The sequence below is a fragment of the Chiroxiphia lanceolata genome, chromosome 8 (assembly GCF_009829145.1).
Source record: "Chiroxiphia lanceolata isolate bChiLan1 chromosome 8, bChiLan1.pri, whole genome shotgun sequence".
NCBI classification, from domain to species: domain Eukaryota; kingdom Metazoa; phylum Chordata; class Aves; order Passeriformes; family Pipridae; genus Chiroxiphia; species Chiroxiphia lanceolata.
Genome location: NC_045644.1, coordinates 33169840 through 33182181, shown reverse-complemented (window position 1 = coordinate 33182181; position 12342 = coordinate 33169840). Strand labels below are relative to the sequence as shown.

Genomic DNA, 12342 nt, shown 5'->3' with positions numbered 1-12342 from the left:
CAAACAACACACCGGGGCACGTGACCGCGCGCGCTGCCGGCGTCACGTGGCGCTCGCGCTGCCTGCGGCTTCCCCCCTTCCCCAGAGGCGCTCCTGTCACCGCGGCCCTGAGGGGCCGCCCAAGGACGGCTCGGCGCGGGGCCGCTCCGGCTGCCCCTTGCCGTCCCCTTGCCGTTCCCTGCCTCCCCCTACCTACCCCTGCCGTTGCCTGCCTCCCCCTGCTTCTCCCTGCTTCTCCCTGCCGTCCGTGCCGTGTGCCTGCCCGGGGACGGTGTGCGCCGGCACCTCGGGCTCACGGTCGGCGTGCTCGAAGGTACTGCCCCTTATCTTCTGGGATAACACAACACTTTAGCCCTCTGTCCTCTGGGATAACACCTTAGTCCCCTGTCTTCTGGGATTCTGTACCGCGGTGCTCCCGAGCTGCAGGAGCCTTCTGTGGGGTCAGCCCCCGTCTGAACAAGGGCTCCTGGACTTGCTGTAATAGCAGCCCCAAGTTCATTCGTTCCCACGTGCCCTGGAGGGGTGCTGGTCTCTGTGGTGCCCGCTGGTTTTTCTAGCGATCTCTTTCGTTTCATGGTTTGCAGGGGCGGTCCTTGGTGCCCTGCCGCGATGCCGAAGTGGGGCCGTCACCGCGTGGCAAACACGGAGGTACCGCGCCTGGGCTTTCCGTGGTGTAGCGCTGCTTTCTGCCCCTGGGTCTGGGCTGGAGGCAACTCGGTTACAGATTTAAGTGTTTTTTTTAATGTTGCTGCTCAACATCACAAGCTGTTTGCAGAAGAGTTTTAGTGAATTTAGTACAGTGGAATCCCTAGGTTTAATGACAAGACCCAGATTACACAGGTAGAATTTTCTCCTTTCAGGCCTTGATAGCTGACAGCTTTTAAAAGATTTGGTTTGAGATTGTTGTCACTTGGGTTTTGGCTTTGAAAGGGATTATTTTATAGATAACTGACTTTATGGGTGGTCTATGTATTTGTAGGAGAGGGAATTATTTTTTTTGTGTGGTTCTTTCAGGTATTAACAACCCTGAAAAATACGTACCTGCCATTTTCCACACTGTCTCAAAACAAGCTGCTGAGAAACCAGATGTGAATCAGATAGTTTTTATTATTCTGTTCAAATTTATATGCAAGCATTCTTTTTCCTTACTGAAGCTGAGGCAGGAATCAGATTTCTTAAGAAGCACATGCAAGGTGGTTTTGTCAGCATATAAAGGAGAGGTGGGGCTTTAATATTCTTGTTTTGGTGGTTATTTATGTGAAGACTGCGTTCTAAGGAAGAAAATCTGTAAGTGATGTAGATATAGCATCTGAAGATATTGGAGAGGGAGGAGACTTGAGGATCCTAAAGCTGCCTCTGATATTGCAGACATTTATCACAGTAATAATGTGTTGCAGTAGTTACCCTTAGTTTGGGAAGTCTGTTTGGCAGTGCTTGGGTCCTCTTTTATTTCTATTTCTCTGAGCTTGTGTGGGGACGGGAATGGAGCATGAAATGCAAAGCTCAAATGAGTTATATTGTGCCTTGAACTTGTAAATGTGCACTCTGCCCTGAGGAAGCAAAACCACTGAAGTCAGTTGAGAAGAAGTGGTCCTGGAAGATCTGGTGTATTTAGAGGAATAAATTCAAATAGATTTCCAGATCTTGCTGCTTTATTTAAAGGGCCATTTGTGACTTTTACAAGGTGTTGGTAAACATCCTGTTATACTGAACCAGAATTTAGTTTCACACTTGGCTCTAAACAAGCAAAACTGTTGGTCTGTGCTAGGACTGAATAGATGTGGTTTGTTGGTGGTTGGGTACAGAGAACAAATGCGAGATTTCCTCACTTCCAGAACTGTTTGTACCTCCTGAGCAACACTAACCACAGCGTGTGCTGGCAATAATATGTGCCATGTCCTGTGCTGTGATTCCATTTCAAATAAACTTTATGTCCTGGGGCTAATCTTTGGGTTTTTTTCCTGTGTATTATGTACAGGTTCTCCTGTTCTCCTTTTTGATGATGCTGTGGGAGTTGCCCCACTGAAGTCAGGAGGAGCAGTAGAAGGCTGAGTTGATATTCGGTGTCAGTGTTTTGTGTCCTCCGTACACAAACCTTCAGGCCCTTTGTGCCCCAAGGCCTGGGGGTGTCCAGGGGGCAGGGGCACAGCTGTGGGCACTGCTGCAGTTTGGATCAAAGCCCTTGTTTGTTTGGCCTCAGCAGGTGAGTACAGACGGGACCAGGGCTTCAGCGAGCACATTCCCCGGGAACGAGCAACTTCCAAGTCTTGGGGGTTCGTCACTGGAATCCAGCTCTTGGAGCCTGCAGCTCCACAAAAATAGCCCCTGAAAGCTGGACTGGAAAAGGGTTAAAGAGCGTTCCCTTTCACCTTTGGCAAATATGCAAGGAATACTTGGAAGGGATGTCAGGAATGCTGTTGGGAGGAGGGACAGCTGTTTGTTTTTTGTCCTCCCCAAAGTACATTCTATTTAAATATTTACATATTCTCTTGCTGAAAGGCTTTAATTTATTTTCTATACTTTTCTGATTTATTATTAAGTTATGAATTTAATTTAATGGGGGGAGACAGATTTGTAACTGCTAGTTCTTCCACTTCAAGTTGAAAAAGCATTTCTGTCATTTTTTTCCACTCAGAGAAATATGATGATAGAACTTTCTAACAGATTTAAATGTTTTCATCGAGGCTTGTGCTTTGTCTTTTAATATTATTGCTTGTTTTCATGTACTTTATATAGTTTGTAATCTCAGTAAGCTATCTGAACATCCAGTAAAACTATAAAACTTGAGACAATACAACCTTGAAGAGAAAGCAGTGGAAGACTAATAATAAATGTCATTGCAGAACAGTAATAATGTAGATAATAAAGTAAAGCACTTGTAAATGCAAAAATTATATATTTGTTATTGATAAACAGCTCTGAATGGCCACTGGGTCCTTCACTGATTCACACATACCTGTCCCAGCCTTGGTCACACCCTGGGGATCTGTTCTGTTGCACAGACTGTCCTACAAAGTCACTGCATCTAGAATTGTGTACCTACTGAAGGCATCTGTTTTAAGTATTAGTTTAAACAATCAGCAATATTTAATGACATGAAGCATCTTGGATTACAAAGCTCCTGCAAGGATGGGAAAAGTATAAACAGAGCTCCTGAGACTCCGGAGGAAATGCTTCAGCACATGGTTAGTATTACACCTGGGAAGTAATCTTCTGAAATAACAGATCATGGAAGACACCAGTTGTGTCTGTAGTCTTTGCTGGGCTGAGGCCTTGGTCACTAATCATAGTTCAAAATTGAAGGTGTTTCACTTCAGTGTAAAATGAGTTTTACAAGGAACATGTTTGCAGGCAGTACAGACCTTCAACACACAATTTGAAAGTAATTTAGCATGAGGAAGAGTCCCTATTTAATTTGATAATAGTATAATGCCTTTGGATAGTTTATTTTTTTGTCAGATACATGACTGATACACAGGAGCTGTTTGGTTTTGAGGAGTGGTGTGTATGTACCTGAGGAAGCCGTGGAGAGTCGATTGCCCCATTTTTGTTGAGGTGACTGACAGACTTTGGCAAGGTCAGTACCCTATAATCATTGTTTTGGATGTATTCCTTACTCTTTTCTATAATTACCCATTTAATCCCCTTGTCAAAAACTGTGGCAAAAGTTGCAATTAAAAATCGAGCAGCAGATGTATTTGAGTAGGCTCAGGAAGCCTTTAAGCCTGTGCATGGTTTGCAGTGGCCGCACAGGTACTGGCGTGAGCGGAATCTCGGCCGGGATTCGGTCAGTGCCCAGAACTCTGGTCTGGGCGGGATCCTCAGTTTAGCGTTGAAGTGACTCTGGCAACTACAAATCCCAGGGAGCATTGCTGGGAGCAGGGTTGTGCAGGAGGGTTGGCATCCTGCAGGGACCAATGGCAGCCGACAACTCCTGCGATCCCTGCGTGTCAGCTGCCAGCGCTCCAAAGCGCCGGAGAGAGCTGGAGAGCGGCGTGGGAGCTGCCTGTTGCCCTGGGCTGATTTAAAGTCCTGTGTGAGCTCTGAATTGATATTGTGTTCTACAACCTCTGTGCCGGCTGGAAAAAGCCCGCGGGAGTAGTGCCGATGGATGCGATTCTGAACTGCAGCGCGGAGGATTTGGAGGATTACTACAACTTGCTGGGATGCGACGAGCTCTCGACGGTAAGAACCTTCCCTCGCCCCCCCGGTTAATCACAGTTTGGATGTGCTCGGCTGTCCGCGGGGGACTTGCGGGCAGGACTGTCTGAAATGCCTGGTGAACCTTCTTTCTTGCCACTTGTAGCATCTCCCTTGGAAAGCTCGGTTTTCTGATGTGTGCACCGACGTGAAGAGCCCAGAATGAGGCTTAGGTTAAAAATGCCCTGTAGAACAGGAGTGTGCTACGGATACAGCCGAAATAATGGTTTATTTATTAGTGTAGATCAACGAGTGGTGTGGTTACGAATCACGAGTCAACTGCATACATGTGACAGCATCCAAATAATGTTTTGGAATATGTTACCGGTTTTGAAAAATGAAAAGAAGCTATTTATATTGTTCTAACATGATGAATGTTTATATAGCTATAGGGCACTGATAACGCTGCTGAGTTTCTCAGGCCCTGTTCATATTTCAGGTTTTTTAAACTGTATTCATTGGTTCGGAGGAAAAACAAAAACAATATCTCTTTTTTGTTCATCATATTACTGGCTTTAAGTGCTATTTTTAATGACATTAAAATACCAGCTTTACTAATTAGTTTCAAAAACAAAATCTCTTTTTTGTTCATCATATTACTGGTTTTAAGTGCTATTTTTAATGACATTAAAATACCAGCTTTACTAATTGGTTTCGGTAGCAGATACGTTCTTTATAATGAGACATCTAGCTAAGCAATTGTTGAGTGATTTGTAGCTAAAACAAGTGTGCTTCATTCTAAAGGTGTCTGTATAACATTTCTTTGGAAGTCTGGTATGCTGATTTTTTAATTTTTTTTTTTTTAAATCTAACTGTTACATTAACTGGAATTGTCTTTCTGTTTTGGAAAAGGAGCTTTGATTACTCTGCTGTAATGAGAGATGTATTCAGTGGGGGTAAAAGCTGTATTTTGCCCAGCAAATTTAGTCTCTCACCTGTCCTAGTGGTCAAATGTAAAGATCAAGAGGAGACATCGTTGTGTCTCAGAAGGAAATGTAAAGCTTTTCCTGAGGAAAGTCCCAGAAGGGATCCCAGCAGAGGGCAGTGCTCAGATCTCCGTGCAGGCTTGTTTCGCAGATGCTGTTTCTCATTTTCTACCTCACACCAATTCCTTAAGGTCTTAGCAATTAACGAGCAGTTCAAGTACATCTGATAACGATTTTTCAAGTTGCTTAAAATGAAATTAAAAAGCTGGAATAAATGCTGGTGGGCCCTGAAGAACAAGCTGTCAAGTACTGTTTGTTGAGAGAAGCAGCAGATGTTGCTGCCTTGTTTTTGCCATGGTGAGGTCACAGCTCCCCTCAGGATGCTGCACAGCACTGCTGAGGTCTAACAGAAATTTGGAGCGTTACAAGTGTTTTGCAGCCACGCTCCTTTGTACATGCAGTCAAGTATTTGTAGCAGCACAGACTTCCTCTGCTACTATACAGATTTTAACTGCGAAGTTTCCCTTTAAGTAACTTTTGAGATGGTAGCTGGCTATACAGTAACCAGCTTCATCAAGTTCTCTGTTTCATATATGTGTTTTTAAGTGTTGTACTGACTGGAAATACACCACATTACATCTGCTCCTTCAGAAGAAGCTACTGAGAAGAGGGAAAATGTAGAATTCTTAAGATACCACCGTAGACCACATTTTTTCCCAGCATATGCCAACAAAATCTGGCCAGCTAGTTGAGCGAACTGTGATTTTATTCTATAGGAAAAATGTTATGAGCCTTAATTTTGAAATAAATAATTTAAATTGTATGTGGCTCTCATGGTTTGAAGGATGAGGAATTTATATAAACAGCCTTTCTTGTATGGGAAAGAATAGTAACTAATTGATACCTCAGGGTGAATTGTTGTGAAAGCTTAAGCTGTACTGGAAAGATATAAAGAGGTTTGGCTTCTGCATTATAATAAGCAGAAAGATACTTGGAAAAGCACTAAACATTTGAAAATCTAAGCTGATGTCTACTCCAGCGGTTTCCTGTATTTTGTTAACTGTTGTTATGTCTTTGTTTTTCCAGTGGTTGTGATATTTTATGGTACTACAAACTGCGTGGGAACTTGTAATTCATTAATAAATGTGCTAATATTGATTATAAATCTATTCCAAGCCAACCTTTTTGCACAGAAAATTAACTTGACAGAAAGAATGTGAACTGCTGGTTATCTAGCAATGGGGTATCCAAGATGGAAAAGCCACGTGGTACTGGCTGAATTTCCTGTGAAAAGGATATGGAGAAAGCCACCTAATCCCACAGTTTGATCTTCAGAAATACAGAAAGAGTTAGAGTTGATTAAACAAAGTAAAGAGCAGCTGAAGTGAGGCATTTTGCCTGGGTGGTCAAATGCCTTTACACATTTTTCTTAGAGCCAACTTGCCATATTGGATGACTGAGCTTCATAAAAAGAAGACTGAGTGCATGGAAAATAAAATTAAGTAAGCAATGTCACTTGCAGATGGTTGTTGTTACCTACTTTGCTTGTACTAAAGGTTGTAAAAATAAATAGGACAAAATCTTTCAGCATTCTTAGTTAATTTTCCCAGCCCCTTTCAAAAATCAGATTTGAAAACCTTTTCTGTGTCTACCTATTTAACTACTTTAAGTCTCAATATTCTGTTTAGGTTGAACAAATTCTTGCAGAATATAAGATTAAAGCCCTTGAATGTCATCCTGACAAGCATCCTGGAAATCCCAAAGCAGGTATGTATTATATCCTGTTTAAAAACAATTAACATGTCCAAGGTACTAAATTCAGCCTTAAAACTTTGTTAAATATTCCTTCCCCTCAATATATTTTAATCATCATGTGTATTGAGCATATTCTACTTAAATAGTAAGCTTTTAATATTCTTTTCTAAGACTTGCACACATCTAGGTGATAGTGCAGGAAGACACGTTGGATTTTTTTGTTTTCTAGGATTTTTTTTTTCCCCAAGGCTTGTTTTTCCCCCAAGAGCAGGGACCTGAGCTGTGAGGACTAAGCAGCACCTGAGTTATTTGGATCCAGTCTTACCCATTCATAACCACAGACAGGTCTGGTCAGTGCTCACCCACATCTGAGGAGTTTGTATTCTTATGTTCTGATTATGATTTTGATCCCCCACCAAAATTTGGTTGTGGAATAATTTAATATGCTTCTCATTTTAAATAACACACAGAACTTTTTCTTTGGATTCTTCCTATTAGTTTAACTATAAACTATAAAGCAGGGCTTTCCTTTCCTTAGTGAGTTCACAGGCGAGGAGGGGTGTTTAAAAAGTAAAATAGGTGGCATTTTGACTTTGAGACCCCCTGAGATTTGCTGTTTGACAGACAATCTACCACCTATGAACAGTAACCTGATCACTAATATTTATTCAAAATGGTAGCACAAGTACCAATGAAACCAATGGAATCAAGTTTGCCTGCAGAAAATTCTGGCTACTGCAGCAGGGAGATGAGACTATTCCAGTGTCCTTTTCTATTTGTGTACCCCCAGTCTGTGTCCTATCTCTCCCTCCTAATCAATTGAAACTAAGTAGCTCAAAAAAGGGAGGCCAAGTGCCAAATATCAAACTAGCTTTGTTTGTCAAGAAGAAATGTTTTATGCTCTATTTAACTGAACATGCAGTATTTACTTTAAATACCTTTTTATGCTACTGGTGAAACTTTATGGTTTTTATTTCATTGGCTTAAAGCTCAATAAAGAGTAATTAAAATAGACCTTTTTTTGTTGAAAACTAGTAACACTATAAGGAAACCTAATAGAACTGGCCCCTCAACCTGTTGTCTCTTGTTTGATTTGTAGTTACCAATTTTGATTAGTGTTTGGGCATAGTGTATTTCAAAAGAAATCTCTCTAATTTGTAGACTGGAATAAATGAATAATAGATCACTGTAAATAGGTGAGTCATAGATAAGGTCTAAATCTTTATAACCCTTCTACAAATAGTAACATGCAGCTGCATCCTTAGTAACCGTTTCATGAGAAATGACCCTGTAGGGAAGAAGGAGAGCTCTCATTCATACAGTCTGGTATTCAGGATGACATTTTAGCATATATAGAGAGGGCACACCTAACAAAATGCACAAGTTAATTAATTTGAACTATCTTTAGATTATTCTTCTTGCTTGTCAATGTCTGCTTGTCTGTTTTTCCCCTTTTCATGTTTTCCTGGTGATGTACCTTTCTCTGACATCCTTGCTTCTGTAGATCCAAGTGTGTTCCTTCTAAGGAGTGTTGCTTTAGTTTCCCTTTTTAAGGTTGTCTGCAAGGGCTGACTTGTGCCTTTTGCCTGTGTACTCTATAAGGTTCTCTCAGCTTAAATTTAGGAGCTTTTGAAGCCAATAGACTAAGCAGCATTTTATTCCTCATTTGAAAGGGTATCAGCTGTCCACCAAAGGTGTTCCCAACACCAGCTACAGCTGTGCCAGCTGGGAGCAGAACAACCACATCCCTCGTTGACTGGCTTCTCCTTCTGCCTCCTCTGTTCTGTTTGCTCTGGGCCGTTGTTGGCATCTGAATTCAGTGCTTTGCAAACAAATACAGGCTTTAGCATCCTTTTGGTTTGTGTTCTAGTGGAGAGTTTCCAGAAGCTGCAGCAAGCTAAGGAGATTCTCACTAACGAAGAGAGCCGGGCGCGCTACGATTACTGGCGGCGAAGCCACATCACCATCCCCTTCCAGCAGTGGGAGGCCCTGAGCAGCTCGGTGAAAACGGTTGGTGCTAAGTTGGGCCTTCAGGAGGAAGGGAGGGTAGGGCTGGGTCAGACAAAAGTGAGTGAGGGACGAGTTCCAGCAGTGGTGGGGCTCGGGGATGGGAATGGCACGGAGTGATTCCTGCACTGTGGATGTGCAGGAAAAATTGCAGGGCTATAGAAGCCCGTTCGCAAAAGAGCTTTAGGCCAGTAGTTTTAGAGTGAATTTATCAAGTTGCTGCTTTTGTGTGTGTGTTACAGGAAGTTTAAGTAACTTGAGGGCTGTTTCCAAAGGCTTCAGCATGCCTTGTTTTTGTGGGAAACTTTTATTTCTTTTCAAAGTTAGATTAAAGCTGGGACCTTTTTATAATATATTCTCTTTTGGCATATTGCTTATCAGATAGGTTTTCATGCAATCTGATTAAAGAAAAAGCTCATTGAAAAATCCAGAAGATAGGTTCCTTTAAACCCTGAGCTTCACACAGGGCTTTGGAGGGACTCTGCTGGGCTAGTGGGATGACTTGTGACAGAGGCAGATGTTCTGAGGGTTGTTTTCCCTCATAATTTTGCTGGTGTGTTCCTAGCAGATCTTAATTCCATAATATTTGATTTTTTTTTTCTGCCTTATTAGAGTGAATGATAGTTACAAGTCTATATAGTCATATTTTAAGGCAGGTGAATAAAAGTTCCCTTGGTCAATTCTGCCCATCTCAGTTCTGCTTAGGAGAGAAGTTTGAGCCTCTTCAACTAAAGCTTTATGCCTGAGCTTCAGTGTTTGCTGTTAGTGTGCCATGTAACTGAGTTCAGTTCAGCTTTGAAGAAGAACATTTCTGAAGTCACTCAAGCCCTCTTAAAAAATTTTGTGTCTGAATTCCTGGCAGAAGAAACTGGAAGAAAGGTCCTTAGGATTATCTGATGCATTTGTTCTTCATCCCCATGTGACATAAACTGTCCTCTCCAATGCTGTGACATGTAACCATGCTTTCCCCTGTCCATTCACCTGCAAGCTTCTCTTACTATGTGCTTTGTTTAACCATTAATTACAACAATATAAGAAAGAAAAGTTCATTACTTCTTTTTTACAGCACAGGAATTAGTTACTTGTTACTTTTGCATTCCTTTAGTCAATGCACTGGGCTGTCCAAAGTAAGAAGGACCAAATGCTGGAGGCTCCTGACTTCAGTAATACCAACATAACTAATGAGATTTGGACCCAACAGACGGAAAACAATGAAGATGGATTGTTGGGAGGGAACAGAGAGCAAGATGATGTTGCAATTCCTGATGTGAAACCACAGTCTTCGAAGAATCCAGACTCCCCAAGTAAGTGAAAACAGCAGTTACAGAAAATTGCAGTTTCCAGGGATTGGCCTGAAATGGGGGCTTTTAATCAGGCATGAGCAATTCTCCTTCAGAATAATATGTTTAACTGGAAGGTTTTTTTATCATGATTTGGGGTTGGAGTTTTGTTTAGGGGTTTATGTTTTTTACTATTTATTTAATTCTGAAGTTTTCAGAGCTTTCTTCTTCCTTACCCCGTGTTTCCTTGCTTGTTTTCTAGTAAAGCCAGAAAACTGAAGAGGAAGAAGAAAAAAAGAGCTTTAACCAAAATGGAAAGTTTAGTTTTGCTGCTTTATGAAAAGGAAAAATTTAAAAAAAGGCTTTTATTTTCAGTGACTCTTTAAAAAAATAACTTTTAAAACTATTGAGTAAAATATTTAGGTTTTGTTTTCTATCCAGTAGTTATTCCTTTTGAGCAGTTTGCATCTGATGAGTTAATGAAGTCTAAAATTTGAGACTTGAAGGCTTCTTTTGTATTCAAACAGGTTTAAAACAGTGCATGCAACCAGAATAAATGTGTATTTCAAAAGTGTCACCTACCCAGTCAGTACTTCTGTCTGTTGTTTAGGTCAGTGTGCCTGATCAAAGTTTACTTACCACAACAGCCACCCTCTGTTCTGCCTGATCCTTCAGGAGTTTCATAATCTTAGGTTTATATTATCAGAGAACTATTATTAAACAAAGTCCTGTAATTTTTTTTTTCCCAGTTTGATCAAATGGGAAATTAAGTTCAGCTGTGAGGATAGCAATCCCAACCATTTGTGGAATGCAGAAAGTAGATGAGAAAATTATACAAACAAATGTATGTTAGGCCTGACTGAAAACTTGATATTGAAAAATTATGCTCTATAACTTTGCACTATTTGCCCTTTTTTGGTAATTAAATCATCACTGTATCCCTTGTAGAACAGTAACATTTTGAAGTAAAGAAAAAATCATCCTGTTTCTTGTAGTGGTGAATTTTCTTTGCAGGCATCTTCTTTCTCAGGGTTGTTGTGGTTTTTTTTTAAGTTTTAATTTAATTTCCAGATATTTGAATGGGAAAAATATCAAACCCATCAAGCACCTACTTAATTTATCCAGTAGGCATATATTTACATTAATAAATGTTGATATTATAATATATTTATTTGAGAGGGCCTATATGTACTTCAGTGTTTATACTTAATGTTAGAATGTTGATAATGCTTTTGTTTTGATCCAGGAAAAATTGCTACATTGGATTCCACTTTTAAACTGTGATATTTTCAGTTCCTGTCTGCTGGTCTGTACAAATTTCAGACCATAACTCAATGTAGCTCTTTCAGTCTGAATAAGAGATTTTAACACTAATTCTGCTAATAGGTTTAATTTTCTTGATATAAGAAAATCACATTTTAGTATTAACTGACAGATTTATCTTGTCACCATCTGTCTCTTCTTCTTTAGATTAAACCAATGCAATTGGTTCAGTTTAATTTTGGGAATCCTCTTTTGTAGACTGCTGTTGTTCTTGCTGTTCTCTTTTGGACTCTTCCCAGCTGATCTATACCTTGAAGTTTGGTGCTTGAGTTCTTGTTCAAACATGTCAAGAATCCTGACCCTGCTGGTCAGGAGCACTGGAAGTGACCAATTTTTTATTTTTTTTTTTTTGGTGAAGACTATCAAGTATTATTTCAGACAACTTAATTTTATACTTAATTTATAATAACTTACTTGCCTTTCTCTTTTTCTTTCTCAGGATTTTCAGAGGGAAATTACTGGCACTTGCGTTTCCGCTGGTCAGGTGATGCCCCATCAGACCTCCTGAGGAAATTCAGAAACTATGAGATCTAAAATGCAAAATATACCAGAGCATGAGATCACGTGTTCGACAGTGCAGTATTTTTTTTTGTCAGCAGTTATAAGTTATTTGTGTTTTGTATTCACTCATTGTAACGTGAACGTTGTTCCAGTCAATGTCTAAATACTGATTTAACACACGTGCTGTGAGCATTGCAGGTGGAGGTCTTTTTGTTTAACAAGAAAAGCCTTTTCAGTATTAACATGAAATGATTTTGTGACGTTATCTAGTATCTTATATGTTGTTTCTTGTATTCTGAAGTACTGTGTAGTGGTTACTATTTCTCTGAGTGCTGTGATGTTATAAAGAA

General features: G+C 40.5%; 1 protein-coding gene across 9 annotated transcripts; it reads left to right on the top strand.

Annotated features, from left to right (window-relative positions):
• Positions 1-207: 207 nt before the first annotated feature.
• Positions 208-12257, top strand: DNAJC12 (DnaJ heat shock protein family (Hsp40) member C12). Of its 9 annotated transcripts, XM_032694844.1 has the most exons (8): positions 208-313; positions 1979-2203; positions 2917-3577; positions 3743-4185; positions 6815-6893; positions 8752-8927; positions 9994-10192; positions 11931-12257. In XM_032694844.1, exons 4-8 carry the CDS (start codon positions 4108-4110, stop codon positions 12023-12025), a joined length of 627 nt encoding a protein of 208 aa, XP_032550735.1. In that variant the 5' UTR covers positions 208-313; positions 1979-2203; positions 2917-3577; positions 3743-4107; the 3' UTR covers positions 12026-12257. The 9 variants fall into 9 exon arrangements, with proteins under 9 accessions (XP_032550735.1, XP_032550737.1, XP_032550740.1 ...); XM_032694846.1 differs by lacking the exon at positions 1979-2203 and having other exon boundaries at positions 223-313; positions 3497-3577; XM_032694847.1 differs by lacking the exon at positions 208-313 and having other exon boundaries at positions 350-2203; positions 4068-4185.
• Positions 12258-12342: the final 85 nt, after the last annotated feature.